General features: G+C 34.1%; 1 protein-coding gene across 2 annotated transcripts in view; it reads right to left on the bottom strand.

The window, feature by feature from the left end:
* MAP9 (microtubule associated protein 9) overlaps window positions 1–18639 on the bottom strand; it is a 30921-nt gene that overhangs the window by 10840 nt on the left and 1442 nt on the right. For both annotated transcript variants that reach the window (XM_074396799.1, XM_074396800.1), the window contains exons 3-12: window positions 18130–18214; window positions 16643–16960; window positions 12215–12441; window positions 9396–9489; window positions 7506–7753; window positions 4526–4596; window positions 2810–2978; window positions 2172–2261; window positions 334–495; window positions 70–215 (exon numbers count right to left, since the gene is read on the bottom strand). In XM_074396799.1, coding sequence (XP_074252900.1) covers window positions 70–215; window positions 334–495; window positions 2172–2261; window positions 2810–2978; window positions 4526–4596; window positions 7506–7753; window positions 9396–9489; window positions 12215–12441; window positions 16643–16960; window positions 18130–18214 — 1610 coding nt within the window. The remainder of the gene's footprint in view (window positions 1–69; window positions 216–333; window positions 496–2171; window positions 2262–2809; window positions 2979–4525; window positions 4597–7505; window positions 7754–9395; window positions 9490–12214; window positions 12442–16642; window positions 16961–18129; window positions 18215–18639) is intronic.

Raw genomic sequence — 18639 nt, 5'->3', positions numbered from 1 at the left:
GGAATTTTTATACAATCCGGAAGTGTTAGTCATTTAAAATATATTAAAATATTTATGATCTTGGATTACCATTTTTCAACAGCAGTTAAATTATCTTTCTTTTTCTCGGCAACAGTCTCCTCCTCTTTCTGTTTCTTTGCTCTTTCATATTCTCTCTCCTTTCTGTTTTTCTCTTTAAGATATTCCATCTTTTTCTCTTTCCATTTTTCAAAAGCCTGAAAAAGTTCAGAATAATGTTCTTACTGTGAATATTTGAAAATAAATAAAAATATGGTTCAGCATTAATTGGATTTCAAATATTTTTTAAGTAAGATGTGCAAAGCTCTCAAATACTTGTAGTGCTTCTTCTTTTCTCACAGCATTTTCTTCTTCAGTTTTCTTCTTGTTTTTTTCTTCAAGCCTCTTTTTGGCAGCTATTTTCTTTGCTTCCTTTTCTTTCATAGCCTTCCAGGCCTCAAATGATGCTATTGCTTCTTCTCTCTTAGCAGCTCTTTTCTACATTGGAATAAATAATAGAGTGATATACACACACATATATATACACACACATATATAGGCAAATATGGCTAGGAATAAATATACACATACACATTTATCTTTAATCTTCTGATACTCACTGTACTTAGAAATTAACTTTTAAAGTAGATTATTTAGAGTGGCTTAGATAAGTTAATTTACAAAGAACATTATCTGAATTATTCATTGATTTTAAAATGTCATTTTCTAAAAACATTTATCACATATTGACCTATTAATGAGAAAAATGCCAATTTGAAATGTACTAAACAAATGATGTCAAAATAAACTGTAAAAGGCTAAGTGGTGCAGTAAAATTTTCATAATAAAATATTGGAGTAAAAAAAATCAGGAAAGTTAAAGGCTTATAAAGTAAGTTAGAGTAAGGCAAATTGGCCAAGTCATGCAGTAAGATACAGATCTTTGGTTTCAATCTTAATTTTGAATAGTATCAAAACATAAAGTTCTTACTGATGTATTCCAAATGTTGAAGGGATGTGCTAGAATGAAAAATAGGTTGGAGACTGTATACCAAGTTATGTTATTTTACTTCCTGCAATCTAATCCCATAATAGCCTATGTTTGCTTGTTTATTACTAAATGACATAAAACCTTAATATGGGGTAACATAATTTAGAAGTCAAAGTACATCTACCTCACAGAGTTGTGAAGATCAAAGGAGAAGGGGTATGACAGTGACCAGAGCCGCTACTGCTATGAACGTGGGTAAGAGACAGACAGGCGCGCCTCCTGGAGGGCTGCTCCCTTTGCGACTGATGAATTATTGTTCTGTTCACTTCGGAAAATTGTTTTCTTCTAAATTTATTTTAGTATTGAACAACACATTGGAATATTTTTCAGAACTTTTATTTTAGAAGATAGGAAATAACTGAGTGTATTATGAGCAGGAGTTAGAGGAACAGACTCAGTACAGAAGAGACAGGAACAAAAGTACACCTCCGACTGATGAGAAAGGACATAAATCCAGAGCTCACGTAGGGGTTGGACTTGAGATACTTATAAAATTCAAGAGAGAAAAGAGGAAAACTCAAGAATAACTAGTATCCTTTATTTTCTTGTGCTTTTTTTTTTTTTTTTTTTTTGAGACAGAGTCTCTGTCACCCTGGCTGGACTACAGTGGCTCAATCTCAGCTAACTGCAGCCTCCTCCTCCCTCCCAAGAAGCTGGGATTACAGGTGCCCACCACTATGCCCAGCTAATTTTTGTACTTTTAGTAAAGACAGGGTTTCACCACATTGCCCATGCTGGTGTGAACTCCAAACCTCAAGGGATTCCGCCTGCCTTGGCCTCCCAAAGTGATGGGATTACCGGTGTGAGCCACAATGCCTGACCTTCTTGTTAAATTCTAAATGAAGCCAACTTTTAAGAGTTAATTAGGTGCTCACAAACAATAAAACTTCAAAATCAGCAGGAACAAAGCTATCCTAAACATATACAAAATTAAAATCTGTTTTAATGTAAGACAATTATATCAAACTAAAATGTATAAAGCAAAACAGAAATAAAACCAGAAATTAATTCTTTAATATACAAGTAATTTTGCCATTTGAAAAGTTGATTTAGAAAAGTTATATATTCAGGGATATTTTACTGAAATAAATATTCAGAACACTTTTACTTCTGTAAGTCAATACCTGTTCATTTTGGATCCTTAAGTTTTCACTTTCAATTCTTTTTATTCTGTGCATTTCATGTAAATATACATTTTTCTTTTCTAACCACTCCTACGAGAACAAGAAAAAGGTTATGTAATATTCAAAATTTCGTAAATGAATTAGAATTCTTTATATTAACATTTTTATCTGAAATTCACATGTACAATTTTCTAAAGTGCACTATTCTACATAAAAAAGACAAGATCTTTTTTAGAATTGTGAATAAATTAATAAAATCTTTTTTCTGTGTATGCCTAACATCTCAGGAAAGAAAAAATTCAATAACTTTTTGTTCATAGTAATTATTTTGTTCATATAAACTTCAAAAAGATGAAAACATATGCAGACTTTACAACATTTTAGCTTTTGCTATATTTCTATAAATTGCTATAGCATATTCTCTCTTTAAAAACAGCAACTATGATCAGTTATACAAAGTGTGGAAGCAAATAATTTAGTAAAATATCTATGGATTACTCATGTATTAAAAGAAAAATCTTTCTCAATAAATTTAAGTATTAAATCATCATTTCTGACAGGGTTATTCTTTATAAACATGGTAGGCTTATAAAAGTGATTATTCTTCTTCTCTTCTTAAAAATATTTTCCTTTTTTACCTGATAAACAGCTGCTCTTATGTCATCTGCTCTATCAGATTCTATGCCCTGTTTCTGTGAAGGTTTTTGGTCCAAGACTTTTAAAGTCCCTAAATAGTGAGAAGAGGGAGTTGTTGGTGGAGTTCTCCTTTTAGAACTAGATTTCTTCAGAAACTCAGAGGTCATTAATCTGAAAAGATCCAAAGTAACAAAGACAAAATATTACAATTGCATTTGGTAGAAAATAAATCGGTTAGAATATGTATGTATAATATTTGAAAACTGGTCAGGCACAATGGTTCATACCTGTAATCCCAGCATTTTGGAAGGCCAAAGTGGGTGGATCACTTGAGCTTAGTAGTTACAGACCAGCCTGGGCAACATGGGGAAACCCTGTCTCTACCAAAAATACAAAAAAAAAAAAAAAAAACTAGCCAGTGTGGTGGCGCATGCCGGTAGTCCTAGCTACTCTGGAGGCTGAGGTGCGAGAACCACTTGGGCCCAGGAGGCAGAGGTTGCAGTGAGCAGAGATCGTGCTACTGCACTCCAGTCTGAGCAACAGAGTGAGACTCCATCTCAAAAACAACAAAAAAATGGAAAACTACATTATAATTTAACAAACTATAATGACTTTGAAAATGATGTAGGTAAAATGTACAGTCTTAGTATACAAAGAGTATGAAGTTATGTTGGAGACATATGTGCCTTGCAACACAATTTAAATTTTATAACTTTAAGTTTATATAGGTTAAAATGATTGCTCTTTTAAAATACTTGTAATTAGACCCTTTTTAAGAAATACGGACCGCTTCTCAAGTTACATGGAAAAAACAATAAAGTAGGTTATAATCACTCTTTTAATAGTTTCATCATTTTGTTACATGTACTATTCCAAATATAAAATTAGAAAGAATAGTACCATCTATTTAAGGGACTGGTAGGAAAAATGGCCAGCCCTCAGTTTTGGTATACAAAGTTTATTGCACCATAGCTGTAATCATTCACTTAAGTTTTGCCTGTGGCTGTTTTCCTGTTAAAACAGTAGAAATGAGTAGCTGCAATAAAGCCTAAAATATGTACTAACTGGCCATTTGCAGAAAAAGCTTGGTGGCTGTTTTATTTGATAAATGATAATTTGACTAACGATAATTTAGAGATTCAGAAGGTTTTGATGAGCGCTTATGAGTTAAGAATTCATTATCATTGGTGTGAGTGAAGCTATGTCGATTATCATTTTAATAAACATACTTAGTTCCTAGATTCTGAAGGCTTTCAGTAAAATTTTTCACGTTAGATAAAAATACTTGATAATAAATAAGTATTATTGCTGGACTTCAGCTTTATTACCATTTTGTATCTCTTATCTTAGGAAAAATAGGAGAAGGAGAAGGAAGCTCTATTCCAGAAGCAGTGTGGAGCACAGAGAACCCCTAATCAGTGACATTAAGAAAGAAGAAAAATATTCGTAGGCTGATCCTGGAGACCAAATGTATTGTATAAACATTCTAGACATTAAAACAACCAGTAATAGACTTACTTTTTATAAATTACTTTATTTCAAATCATATCATCAACCAAGGGGTTTTATCATGAAGTAACTACTCCTTTCATCTTATGAAATGGAAATAAAGAGACAATACAGTAACACCAAATGAAATTTACTTTGTGAAAGTTAAATTAAAACTAGCTTTGCTAGAATGCAAGCCCATAGAGGACAAATACTGATAACTTTATTACCTGGCAGATGCACTGGATGCTCTATTATTTGTTGACTTTTTATTCTTCATATTTCTATCTTCAATTGTTTTCTATTAAACAGAAAATGCCATAGATGATTTACTCATGACAACTATCCTTGTTAGGCTTAGAAGCCAAAAACTGCCAGTAAGCCAGTATTTTTTAAGCATCTACTCTGTGTCAAACACATCAGACACTGGGAAGAAATCAGTGAATAAAATGCCCTTAAGATTAAATTTTAGAGAGGGCTGACCAAAAATAAACATATAAGCAAACATGATTCATGAAGGAGATAAAATATTGTACAGTGACAGACAGTGACTAAAGCGGGTTTGAGGGGCTGCTTTAGAGAAGTTGACGAGAGAAGGCTGTCTGGAGGGCCTGACATCAGAGCTGAGACAAATAATGAGTGCCAAGGGCCCACGTCAAAGTCTATGAAAGAAAGAAACAGCAAGTGGTAAAAGCCTGAGAAAAGACAGAGCTTGGTATCTTTGAAAAACAGAAAGACGTGAATGGAGCTGAAGCATAGTGAATGGCAGGGAAAGTGGAGGAAGATGTGGTCAGAGAAGAACCATGTGAGACCACTAGGTGGCGATGAGGAGTCTGGGCTGCATTCTTGTGATGAGAAACCAACAAAAAGACTTTCATGAAGAATGGTAAGATTCTTGTTTAGAAAAGGTCACTCAGTGGAGAGTAAGAATGGAGTCAAGGGTCCAGTCAAAAGAAATATGTTACAACCTTACTGTTACACATAAATTGCCTGTTCTAATTAAACATTCTACAATCCTGTCTATAAACACCAGAATACTCTTTCTTCTTTTAAGGAAGAACTTTTTTACTTTACACAGACTGATGGATGACAATGGTAAAGTGAAAGCACAAATATAAACACATCCCTAACTGTTTTTCCCTAAGGAAAGTAGCTAAGGATGATATACCTGGAGCACGGCTTAATTAAGAAACCATACATTTTCAGAAAAGCTGGTATTCTATGTTATGAAAGTATTGCTCAAACACAAATTTTCAGCTAGCACTGTTTTCTTCCCCTGATAATAAGTACACAGAGCTGCTAACTAATTGCAGCTATAAGAGATAATGACAAATTCAGGAGAAACAAACACTGAAAATGCTATACTATAAATTTTTAACGTGTCGCACTCAGGCACAATTTAGTGTAAAGACAGGTAATCCTACACATCACATATCTGTTTCTTAAGGTTACAATAATGTTCCCCTCAACAACAATAAAAACCAAATAAACCCTGTTAAAAAGAGGGCAAAAAATGTGAATAGATATTCCTGAAAAGAAGACATACAAGTGGTCAAGAAACGTGAAAAAAAAAATGCTCACCATCACTAATCATCAGAGAAACACAAATTAAAACCACAGTGAGATATCTTATACTAGTCCAAATATTCAGTTATTATTAAAAAGTTTAAAAAGTAACAAATGTTGGTGAGAACACAGAGAAAAGGGAATGCTTATATACTCTTGGCAAGAATGTAAATTAGTACAATCTCTATGGAAAATAATATGTGAATGTATTAAAGAAGTAAAAATAGAACTACCATTCAATCCAGCAACCCCACTATAAGTATCTGCCAAAAGGAAAATAAACCATTATATAAAAGATACCTGCTTACATGTTTATCACAGCACTAGTCACAACAGCAAAGGTAAGGAATCAACCTAAGTGTACATCAACATATGACTGGCTAAAAAAATGTGATGTACACGTACATACACACACACACACACACACACACACACACAAACGGAATACTATGTAGCCATACATAAAAGAAATAATGTCTTTTACAACAACTTGGATGGAACTGAAGGCTATTACCTGAAGTGAAATAAATCAGAAACAGAAAATCAAACGGTGCCTGTTCTTACAAGTGGGAGCTAAATAATGTGTACACATGTATACAGAGTATGGAATAATAGATACTGGAGACTAGGAAGAGTGGGATGGAGGTGAGGGATGAGAAATTACTTAATGGGTACAATGTTCATTTTAGTTTATACTAGAAGTCTGACTTTACTACTATACAATATAACCATGTAACAAAAAAGAACTTTGTACCTGTTAAATTTATATGAAATAAGAAAAGAAAAAAAAAACAAAGCAACTTCATCACCTCTGGAGGTTGCTAGGGCACTAATTCATTATTTTGAAAATTAGGAAATAAAGGCAAAGGATCAAGTATTAATGTTCCTGAGAACTATCTATTTCAAAGAAGCATGGATATTGATAAATATTTTTAAGACTTTCATTAAAATTGTTAACATGTTTTAAAACAATATCCAAAAGCATAACTATAATTTAAAATGTCAGAAATTATTCCAGACAGTTATATTTTTAAAATATGAAGACCTATGGGAATATATACACTATGGGTATGCATTTCTGAAATATTTAAAAGTATATTATGATCAAATGCCTCTAATAATTTTTAAACACTGGGTTTCATTATATTCACTGCAAACTTTCCTTAAAGTTAAATTCTATTGGATTAAGTAAGAACCATGTGAAAATATCCCTATCAAAAAATAAATTTTCCCCAGGTAATTCAGAACACAGAAGATAAAATTTCTGGCCTGGTGTGGCTCATGCCTGTAATGCCAGCACTTTGGGAGGCCAAGGTAGGTGGATCACGAGGTCAGGAGTTCAAGACCAGCCTGGCCAGTACGGTGAAACCCCATCTCTACTAAAACTATAAAAAATTAGCCAGGTATGGTGGTGGGTGCCTGTATTCCCAGCTACTCTGAAGGCTAAGGCAGAGAATTGCTTGAAGGAGGCGGAGGTTGCAGTGAGCTGAGTTTGCATGCATCACTGCACTCCAGCCTGGGTGAGACAGTGAAACTCCATGTCAAAAAAAAAAAAAGAAAAGAAAAGAAAAAAAGAAAAAAAATCTTCAAGTTCTATTTCAAGTTTTAAGCTATAGAATGAAAGGTATGAATTTTTATAAATACCTTTGCAGACACTGTTGAACTGACAGGTATTAAGATACTCTGAGATTTAGATAGTAGTGGATCAACTGTTCCGTCACCATCCATAATCAGTTCAGCTTTCTCCTTTTCTTCTTCAAGGTCATCAGCAGTCACTTGACTTTCCTTGGATTTCTCAAATGCAGTAGTGACATGGTCTGCTGAAAATGAATGCTCTTCATTTTCATCTGATTTCAAGGAATTATGGTTTTCAGTGATTTCTTCATTTCGATCTATTTTGAGACAGAGTAATACCATTAAAACCCCCTTCTGAATAAATATGTGAATACCAGATTCATTTGCTTTCTTTTAAACTATTTATAATCTTTTTTTCTTATAAAATATGAAGAAAACTGTCATATTAAACTTGCACAAAAAAGTCTACGTTTAATGAAGCACTTAACAAATCTAATACCTACAAAAATAGCATATTAACAAACAGAATGAAGTAACTACCCTAACACAAAAGAAACATTAAAAGAGTTGTTGATACACAAACCAAGTAAGTGAGATGACAATATCTGTTCAACCCTAAAGTCTGAGTTTCTTAGCTAGAACAACAGGCTGCGAAAGAAGGAGCCACACCTCCCTAGGCTACTACAGTTACTAGTAGTACAATTGTTGAATGGTATAGATGCAGAAAGAACCAAGAATCAATGCACTTTTACACAGTCTCTACTGAGTTTCATCCCACCAAGATGCAGTACTGTCTCTGATAACATAAGGGACAATAAAGACAAGCCTAACGCTTATACTCTCAGTGCTCCAAGAAACAGGCTCAAGCTCTGGCATACAAAGACTCAGTTTTGCATTTATAGAATTGATTCTACTATCCTGATTCTACTATATTTGGGAGTGGGATCACCAACTTTCAGTTCTGCGAAGATCCACCTCCCAGCAAAATCTGAATCTTCACTGTCAAAAGTCTTAATGCTGTTGGTTTCATTATGACCATCTTTTTTTTTTTAGAATTTGTTTTGAGGTAAAATGGGCTTAAAATTACATTATTATTCACATTTGGAAATTACTCATGACTCAATTTATTACTGGATTCTTTGGAGCTCTTAATGTATTCGGTGAAAGGAATGAGAACTTTGGAGCCCAAGATTTAACTGTGGCTCCATCTCTAACCTTGGGTATGTTTCCCCAAATCACTGTACTTCAGCTGTTCTCATCTGTAAAATGACAAAAATGATACTACCTAGTAAGCACTTAATAAATGTTCACATCTCAGACCTAGAAATAGCTATATGTTTTAGCTTTCATTAAGCTACATATCACAGCATTAAGAAAAAAAAATGTTAATTCACATATCACACTAAGTGCTTACTATGGTATTGCTGTAAATACTTTGCATATATTAATTTATTTAATTTTACACCACCCTATAACAGATTATTCTTATTTTACCCATTTTTAAAGATTAATATAAAGGGTCAGAAAGGTTAATTGCTTTGCTTATATAATGTAATGTGTACCGGTATTCAAACCTAGCTTAGTCTCACTTTAAAATTCCACCTAGCTCTTATGTTGTCCTGCAGTATATCACAGCAACCCATACATAACGATAGTTTACCGTAAGTGCTCACTCCACTTGGGGCATGAATTAGGTTAGTGGCTAAAATGCACTACATCACTTAATTTTCACAATAACCTTATGAGACAGATAATATAATTTGGGGAAATTGAGGCAATGAGAGATTAAGTTCTGCATCCAAAATCACAGTTAGTTAACTATATGGTCTGGATTAAAAATCAAACACACAAAAACATGTATTTCCCTTATAACTATAGAAAGTATGACTTCTCCTACAAACAGGATATTCTAAGTAGTACAGAGTTCACAAATAAGATATAATTATTAGATATAACCACCTTTTATGGATGCATTTCCCTCAGATCCTGGTGAAAAAGAATCTCCAAGAATTTGTTTAAGAGATGACGATGATAGACTTGTTAAGCATGAATCCTGTTTTTGCAAAAAAATATATTTGCCAAGTAAGTTTAGTTACCAACATTTGTGGGAACAACAGCATTAGTAAAACTACAAATTCCGAAATAGGGCATAATTCTGAAATCTGCATGATTAGGCATTTCTTGCTGAAACACAAAATGTGACGAGCCAATGGAGGTGAGTATGCTTTACTTTCAAGCCTTGATGTCTTGGTCATTAAAAGGGGCCACTGAAAGAGTTACTCAAGTTCTTTACCTAACTGCCACCACCTCTCTATTTGATTTTACCAATTTTCAAAACTCCTATTACTTTAAAATCAAATTTCTTATAAATATTTAAGGCCAAGATTTGATTTGATAACTCTTCCTACAATTATCCTTTGAAGGAATGCATAAAGAAGACAGGTAAAATACTTTAGTCCCAAGCAAATATTACTAGTTATCCAAATGAAAGCATTTAATAAAATCAAGTAAGCAGCTACTTCCAAATATTTTAGATAGAAAAAGCACATAGACTATATTCACTTGAGTTTTCCTCAAAATTCCGAAAACTATATCTGAGATGAAATAATTATATTTGTGTATCAAAGTGTAAATATTTCTTTTTAGAATCACCTAGCCTAAAGGTGATATTATATTGTACGAAGTTCAACTTTGTTGTGCAAATATTTTAATTTTCTTTCCCCGTGATATTTTATGGATGCAAAGGAAATTATATGCCAAAAGCAGAGGAGAGAAAACATGTGAGAAAATGGAAGAAGGCTGAGACACTGGAGTCTACCCTGAAAGACAAAGCTTCACCTGAGGAGATCTACAAATTAGTATCTTTTTGCCAGAAGGCATTCTGCAATCTATGCAGCTCAAGTAATAGGAGGCCACAGCCTTGGTGGACTGACTCGCAGGGGCAGAAGATAGAGTCTAGGACCACCAGATCAGCCAAAATAGCAGAGGACAGTGACCACAAAATCAGCATATGAAATTCACCAAAAACGTTTGCCACCTCTATCTGTGGCATAAGGGAGACCTCAGCAAATCCTATAAAAGCAGATCCTGTATATATCTATATATATTCTAGTCTTCTTTAATTCTTTAAAAGTCTAATATGAAGAATAAAAGGGCTCTTGAAAGAAAAGTTTTAACTTTATTGTGTGGGTTATATGATACGTAGATGTAATATATACAATGATAGCACAATGGATGAGGGAGTATATGGAACTATAAGCAAGATTTCTATGTTAAATGTGAAACAATACAATATCAATTCTAAACAGACTGAGAATTTTTAGATGTATTTTGTAGCCCACTGAGCAACTATGAAAAATATAATGCAAACAGATATAGATAAATGGTCAATAACAATAAAAAACTAAAAAACTCATGATTATACCCTCAAAAAAGGCAAGAAAAGAACAACAGAGAAACAACAATAAAAACAATAATTTAAAAAAACAGATAAATACTGACAGAACTAAAGAGAAGTATAGACAAACCCACAAACATAACGTGATATATTAATAACCCTAAGTTGGTAACTGGTAAACAAATTAGATGAGAAGTCGAGAAAGATAAGAAGATCTGAATGGTATTACCAACCACGTTGACCAAACTTAAATTACAAAACATTATATTAAACACCTGAGGAACATATCTACTTTGCAAATGCAAATGAGACCTTCATAAGATACACTAAGGCTAGGACATTTAGCATTAATAATTAAAAAGAACCCATTTAGCTACAACAAACTAGCACAATATTCAACTGACCAGATAATTTTCTCAAATATAAAGTAATTGCTTGGGCTTCGCCTTCTGGTTTTCAGAACAAATTAAACAGCTTGGTGGTGTCAGCTAGACATATATCAAATTGTCGACTGTACCAGTAAAGTTCAACCGCAGAACAAGATTTGAATTGGCATCCCATTGTGCTTCCTGATACTTCCGGTCTGAATAAAGGGGGTTCCCCATTTATTCATAGCACAGAGGAGCTCCTCTCCGCCCTGTCTACCTCACCTCCCAGGGAGCAGATCTTTACACACTAACACTGCCAACAAGCGATGAGAAAAAGAAAAAAGCTTGGCCAGGTAGCATGCAGTTCCTTTTTCCCAATTTGCCCAAGCAGATTATGGAGAATAAATGTTCTTCCTGTACTTTTCCCTTCTGTAAAGTTCAGAAGAGAAAGTTTGCTTCTCATAGTGAATAACAATGCATAGTAAACTCCCTGATGGAAATCTGAAAGGCCACACTTAATGCTATTGGAGCATAACCCAAAGGACACAGAACAGTGCCATGAACATTGAACGCACATTTGTTGAGTGAATATAATCAAATGAATAAAATGACATTATTGTTCTTAGCCATAAATTACATAATTCAAAGATACATAAATTTAAAAAATTATTAAAGATAAACACTATTATATAGATTGAGAAAAGCAACATTTTTTGACATTTTACTTCCTTTAAAACTGGATACACTACAATCACTGGTGTGTTATAGTTTAATTAGATACATTTCCTTCTTCCTTACTGGTATGTACAATAATGCTACATTTTACAATTCATGCAGGTTTAAACTTGGTGGAATACAGTGTATTTTTAAAAATTCTTTCCTTATCAGTTGCAGAAGAAAATATGTGAAACACACACATGCACACAAATTCATTCTCTCCCTCTCTTTTTCATAATCAGATAAAAAAGCATAAATTCAAGAACACAATTCAACAGTTTAGCAGTCGTGCTAACCTCAGCATCAAGGTTTGCAGAGAATGCTTTTTTCTCAGCTTCTAATTGTGTGCCATTCGGCATTGGAAGGAAAGAGGGTGAAGAACGTAACTCCAATTCTTTACTGAGGGCAGTTTCTTTATCTTCTAGTCCATCTGTCTCCTCTCTGTGGCTATTCTTTTTTAACATACTCCTTGGCCGAGGTGATGGTTTAAAGTGAGCATCTGTGTCAAGGCTGTTGTTTTCCACTGAAAAATAAAATGCTTAAAGTATGTGTACAAAAAAGTCACCATGGCCTTATCTATCTCTCTGGGTGCCACCATACTTCCCTCCTGTGCCCATGCCCCTTAGCTCTCTGTCCTGAAGAGTCCAGATGACGCCCACAACTCTTTTCTATACAGAGCTCTATCTAGTAAGGCACAAATGACAGTTAATGATCAAAGTAAAAAAAAAAAAATAGTTGCCATCCTGAAAGTAACCAGTATACTTTAGCTTCACGAGAAGTTAACTCTTCAACATTATGAACTATTTTTTTTTTTTTTTGAGACAGAGTTTCACTCTTGTTGCCCAGGCTGGAGTGCACTGGCACAATCTCGCCTCGCAGCAACCTCTGCCCCCCCAGGTTCAAGTGATTCTCCTGCCTCAGCCTCCCGAGTAGCTGGGATTACAGGCGTGCGCCACCACGCCTGGCTAATTTTGTATTTTTAGTAGAGATGGGGTTTCTCCATGTTGGCCAGGCTGGACTCCAGCTCCCAATCTCAGGTGATCCAGCCGCCTCAGCCTTCCAAAGTGCTGGGATTACAGGCATGAGCCACCGTGCCTGGCCTATGAACTCTCATAGTATTCAAAAAAATGTTAAAAAACAAAATCTTGCCTGTTTCTACCACTAAAAAATGAGGAGATTCATCCAACAGACCTTTGACTACCAAGCTGTGTACAAGTACTAAATCTCATAATCAACAAAGTGGCAATGGACCTGTCCAGGGACTTTACAGGTTGATTTTTCTAAACAAAATGATGAGACAAAGGTCAGTTCTGTTACAAGGACAAAGATGAAGATGTTGGCACACGAGGGACAGGAGTGCTGAATCTCACTAGAAGAAGGAATCTTTTATGAGTTAATTGTTCTGAGTCCATAAAATTTCTTTAGCAGTTATTAAAATTTCGCTATTTTCATTACTTCTAAGTTTAAGACAAGAATCTAATGCTGACATGCACTCAAGCATTTGAAACATAATGGAAAGGTTTTCCACGTATATATTTTTTGCCTGAATTTTACCTGCTATATATAGTTATATTTCTATTGTTCTACAAATGCATTTTTCTAAACTTCAAAACTGGTCTAAGTAACATCTTCCTCCCATATACCTATAAATGGGTTTATGACTGCTGCCAGAAGATTCCACAGCCATACCAAGTTGGTATTATAATAACTAATTCCTTGAAAATTTTAGCTACATCCTTAACTCCAGCCAAATGCTCAACCCCAAATCCAAGGGCCCTAGATTCCTCCCTCTATTCTCCCCTATATCCAAAGCATTAATATACCCCATCAATTCCACTTGCCAAATATCTCATTTATTCCACTTTCTACATCCCTACAGTCAGGTCCTTATCCACTCTTTCCTAGATTACTGCTCCCATGATATATACAAAATGCGAATCCGATCACATCACTCCTCTCTACAAAATTCTTCAATGGTTCCCCAGGATCCCATCCTAAAAGCTTAACTGCCTTTGAACAATATAAAAGGTTTTTATGGTTTTTCCCTCACTGTCTTGTTTACAGCCATTTTGTAATCTGTGTTCCTGAAATGCTGGGCTAAGTTGTCACGCACACATGCCACAATCCCTCCTACCATACCTTTACCCAAGCTGATACCCCTGCCTAGAATATCCATTTCCTGCTTTTCCTTCTGACAAATGCTTGCATGTCTTTCGAGCCTCATTTTAAGTAGAGTATTACATAATGCCTGAAAGAAGGTGTTGAGTCCATTTTTTTTTTATTATTGTGGTAGGAACACAACATGAGATCTACCTTCTCATTAAGTGCAAACGACAGTATTGTTAACTACAGGCACGATGTTGTACAGCAGATCTCTAGAACTTATGCATCCTGCATGACGGATATTTGCATCTGCTGAGCATGTTGATAAACATATGCTAAATAAAAAATGAATAATCAGAACATTTATAGAGTGGGAAATTTATGCCAATACCGTTCTAAGCACTTCAAATATGTGAACTCATTTAATTGCCACAAACTCCTAGAGGTAGACAACTATTATCCCATTTTTAAAGATGAATAAAATGAGAACAAGGAAGTCTCATGCCCAAAGTCACAAACTATGCCAGGCTGCAGATCTCAGATTAAAGGAGAGACATCCTGATTCCAAAGTTCATGATTTCAGTCATGTTAGTATTAAAACAAAAACATATCCTGCAAAAAACACTTTCACTTTATAGAGCAACTGTCACTTCAGTGGTGGTTGTAAAGTCTGTTTATTATACGTTTTATAAAAGATAAGCAAGGACAGAGAAAACCTTCAAGTTCTAATATTTTGATGAAGTATTACTTGCTACTCAGTAATATCTCACCACATTAAAAATGCTGAGTTCCAAACCTATATATGTAATAAAAATGTCAAAGAATTTAGAGAAGGATAAACTCATGAGCTATACTCCCTCTTTCAAAGATAAATCATTCATATATCAACTTATTCATTTAAACACTTAATATATTCTATATGCCAAATATTATCTTAGGAACACTAGCCTCGGTTTTTACTCTTCAACATGAAGAAGTTGAGAATGACAACTTTCATAAATTTTCTATTACAATTCCACTTCCAGAAGCACTGTCAAGTTCCCAGAAAGAAAATAAAAACACCTATACTTTAAGAAAAATGCTCTTTTGGTAATCAATGTATACAATTACCTATTTAGGTAATTATTTTTATTTTACACATGCTAAATATAATATTGCATATAGCATTTGGAATCCTGATGCCACCTTGTGGTTAAAATACAGTATTTCCTGATTCATTTGAACCCTTTTAACCCACCACAAGCAGGTTTGTTTCTTTTTTTGTTTGTTTGTTTGTTTGTTTTAAGGTATGAAATAGGTGGATTATTGCTTTCCTAATTATCTACCATACACTTTTAAGTATATACGTCCACCTGTCTCAGACAAATTTTTAGCTGCTATATGCTAGCAATTTCTCAATAACAAGTTCAATTACGTTCCTCTTCTCTCCAGCTTTGATTTCACTCACTCTACTTGGAAGGTACATTTTAACGAGTTAATTCTGTTTAATTATGCCTCCTGTTTGCATTTTTGTAGTTTTCTTTTTTTTATAGTTTATGAGATGCACTTCAATAAATTCTTACAACAATTTTGCAGGAATAGAAAGAGGGCTTTATTAGCTTCCTCATCATGAAGATAGTGAAGCTTAACTTATTTGCTGAAGTCATATATAACTAACACACAGTGGCTTTTCCCCTCCATGTCCTGGACATTATTCTAGTGTTCTTTGGCCTGCTTAGATCCTTTGCTCATTTCAAAGTTAATGAGATTGTGCGATCAAGAAGAAAGGAGCAGATCCCTAATACATGCCTGAAATAAAATTTTGTCTGATGTTACCACTAGTTTCCAATAAGCAAAGTATGAAATATTTACCAGCACTGTATTTACTGATGATATGGAAGGAGACTTTTATGAAGGTTAACATCAACTAATAATTCCTTTATAAAATAGAAAGAAGACTTGAAAAACACAAAACCCTTAAACTTGCACGTACAAGTTCAAGAATGGTAGCCCAGGGCATGAGAGGGCTTGGTCTCTGTTTCATTCTATCTTTGTATCTTTATGCTTAAAGTTCAGTACAATTGTGGAAAATCTCCTGTAATCTCAGATCACATCAGAACTTTCCTTTGGAAAACTGAACCTTAGTAGATTTTCATATATACAGAGACCAAATGGAGATTCTCTCAAGGAGCACCTGGAAGCTTCAACTAACAGCAGCAGCAACAACAACATAACTCATCCTTCAAATATACAAACGTCAAGAAAATTTTCTGGTGCAATATTGGTATAGCAATGACTGTTTTAAGGATTAGTCCCAATACTGCTGTAACTCTAATCTCTAGAGTGTGACAGGGATTAAACAGGATTCCATTCTAGTTCCATGCCTGCAAACAAAACTGAAACTCACAGGTCTAGGTGTGTGGAGGGCTACAACGATGGGTGCTATGGATGACTAAAGGTGCTCTGGCTTTCTATCAGGCAACAGCCTAGATGCGAGACAAAATACAACAGGTGTGTAAAACTGAAGTTAAGTCTGTCTTTTTCTCTTAAATATATACTAGCTACCATATAAAAAGCTTTGGGACTGATTATTTTAAAATAAACTTTCAAGAAATGCAATTATAGTAATCCTAACAAATTACCTGAAGATGTGCTTTTAATTGAACGAACTCTGGGTTTAGGTTTCATTTTTATTTTGTCTTTTTCAAATTCCTCGTCCTTATTTTGAGATTCAGAGGATTTTACAACAATGTCTTCACACCCTTCAGGTGCTGTCTCCTCATCATTTTTGATGGCACATACTGGCTCATCTTTGGTTACGTTACTGTCTGATTTCTTGGTTTTCAAAAAAGACAGTTTTGAAGGATTCTTTTCTTCATCATCCGATATATGAAAGTCGTTCATTTTTTTATTAACTGAATTTTCATCTGTTGAAGTGTCGGAAAAATCACCTAAAGAAACTGAAAAAGTGAAAAGAAAAAATGTTTTCAACAGTATTTTTTTTAAATTGTCAATGTTATATTAATTTAATCAAAAAGATTACCTTAAAAACTACAAACAAAATTACAACAATGAATAGGCACAAATGTATTTTATAAATAAACTTGCAGCTCTAAAAACACAGCTAACTCAGGCATGTTTCATTGACATTTATGAAATAATAATTCCAATTTCATTGATTGATTCAAAATGTATTTATCGTGTGTCTGTAGGGCAGTAAACACTGTGTTTGCTCTGGAAAAATTCGTCCAAATGTACCTAACAATCACCCATGTAGCATTTAATTTCGATTTTGGACTGTAAAACTTCTATTTGCAAATTACTTCATCATATGAAATCAAGAACATTTGTAAATGAAAGAATTTAATTAGTAACAACTAATTATATTTTTTTCCTTAGAAATTTTGGAACTACAATTTCATCCACACCAGAATATTAGCTTTACTAAGAATCATAAGGAATGCTAAGCTAACTACATAGCAGTGATTTAACTTTGGTTATGATCGGTTTTACAGAAATCATTAACAATTATTCACCAAATTTTAAAGAATAAAACATGAAGTTTAGAATTCCATATGCTTACAACTGACTAAAATGTTAATATTTTTACATGGCTAAGAGAAACCAAATTAAATTATAATAGTACTGATATATGAAACACAAAGAGTCTGTGGTTTTTAAATTGACCCATTATCATAGCCAAAAAAAAAAAAGTCCGATTTATAGCAAGCATTATAAAGCACTTCCAATGTGCAGCAAAGTTTAGTTCTGTGGGACCTAGTTGCTAACTAGCTGTAGCACCTCCTAGGCTTGATCGTAAAGATGAATCTCTCTTCTCCAATGTGGTTTACCACTGGCAGCCCTCCTTTTGCTGCAAACCTGGCATCAATTAATTTATATTTTAATATACACATTCAAAAAAAAAAAAAACCCACAAGAAAAATCATACAACTTCTTGAAAATTAAGAGTGGTTTTCTACTAATTAAAAAGTTGAAAATCTAAAACTAGTGAATGCATGGGTATTATTTTAACATAAGTGATTTGGAAGAGTGGGTTGGGGGAGCTGGCTAAATACAAAACTAAGAAGCAAAAAAGAAAAGTGGTTCATTTTTTCATACTGCCACATACCAATCTCATCACTGTCAAAGTCATCTGAGTATTCAGAACTCCTTTGTCTGGCTGAGCGAGCTGTAATTGCTCTTATTAGCTCATCCTGAAATGAAAGAATGAAATCAATTTCCAGCCAAACATGGAGGTATCATATTTACAAGTAATTCTTTAAACAAATAATGCTTGATTAATAACTGCTTTCAAACTTAGGTTTCATTCATCTAACAAATATTCCCTGCAAGCCCACTTTATGTACCCACCTTATGCCTCAAACCCAATGCAGAGCAACACAGACAAGCACCCTTCCTCAAGGAGCTTGCAGTTAAACTAGAGGAGACAGATATTATCAAATAAATTAATTGCAGGTTGTGATTAGAGCTGGAGGGTAACAAACAAGAAGGAGCTCAATTTAGATTAGAATTCATCAAAAAAAAAACCTCCAGCCTTTTGAAAGAAATTGGTATTTTTAAGAGCTCTTGTCTCAGCGTATTTCAGAAATGGATGCAATCAATATTGCAAACTCAGAGG

This window comes from Saimiri boliviensis, chromosome 3 (genome assembly GCF_048565385.1).
Source record: "Saimiri boliviensis isolate mSaiBol1 chromosome 3, mSaiBol1.pri, whole genome shotgun sequence".
Taxonomy (NCBI): Eukaryota; Metazoa; Chordata; class Mammalia; order Primates; family Cebidae; genus Saimiri; species Saimiri boliviensis.
This window is presented reverse-complemented; position numbering and strand designations above follow the sequence as displayed.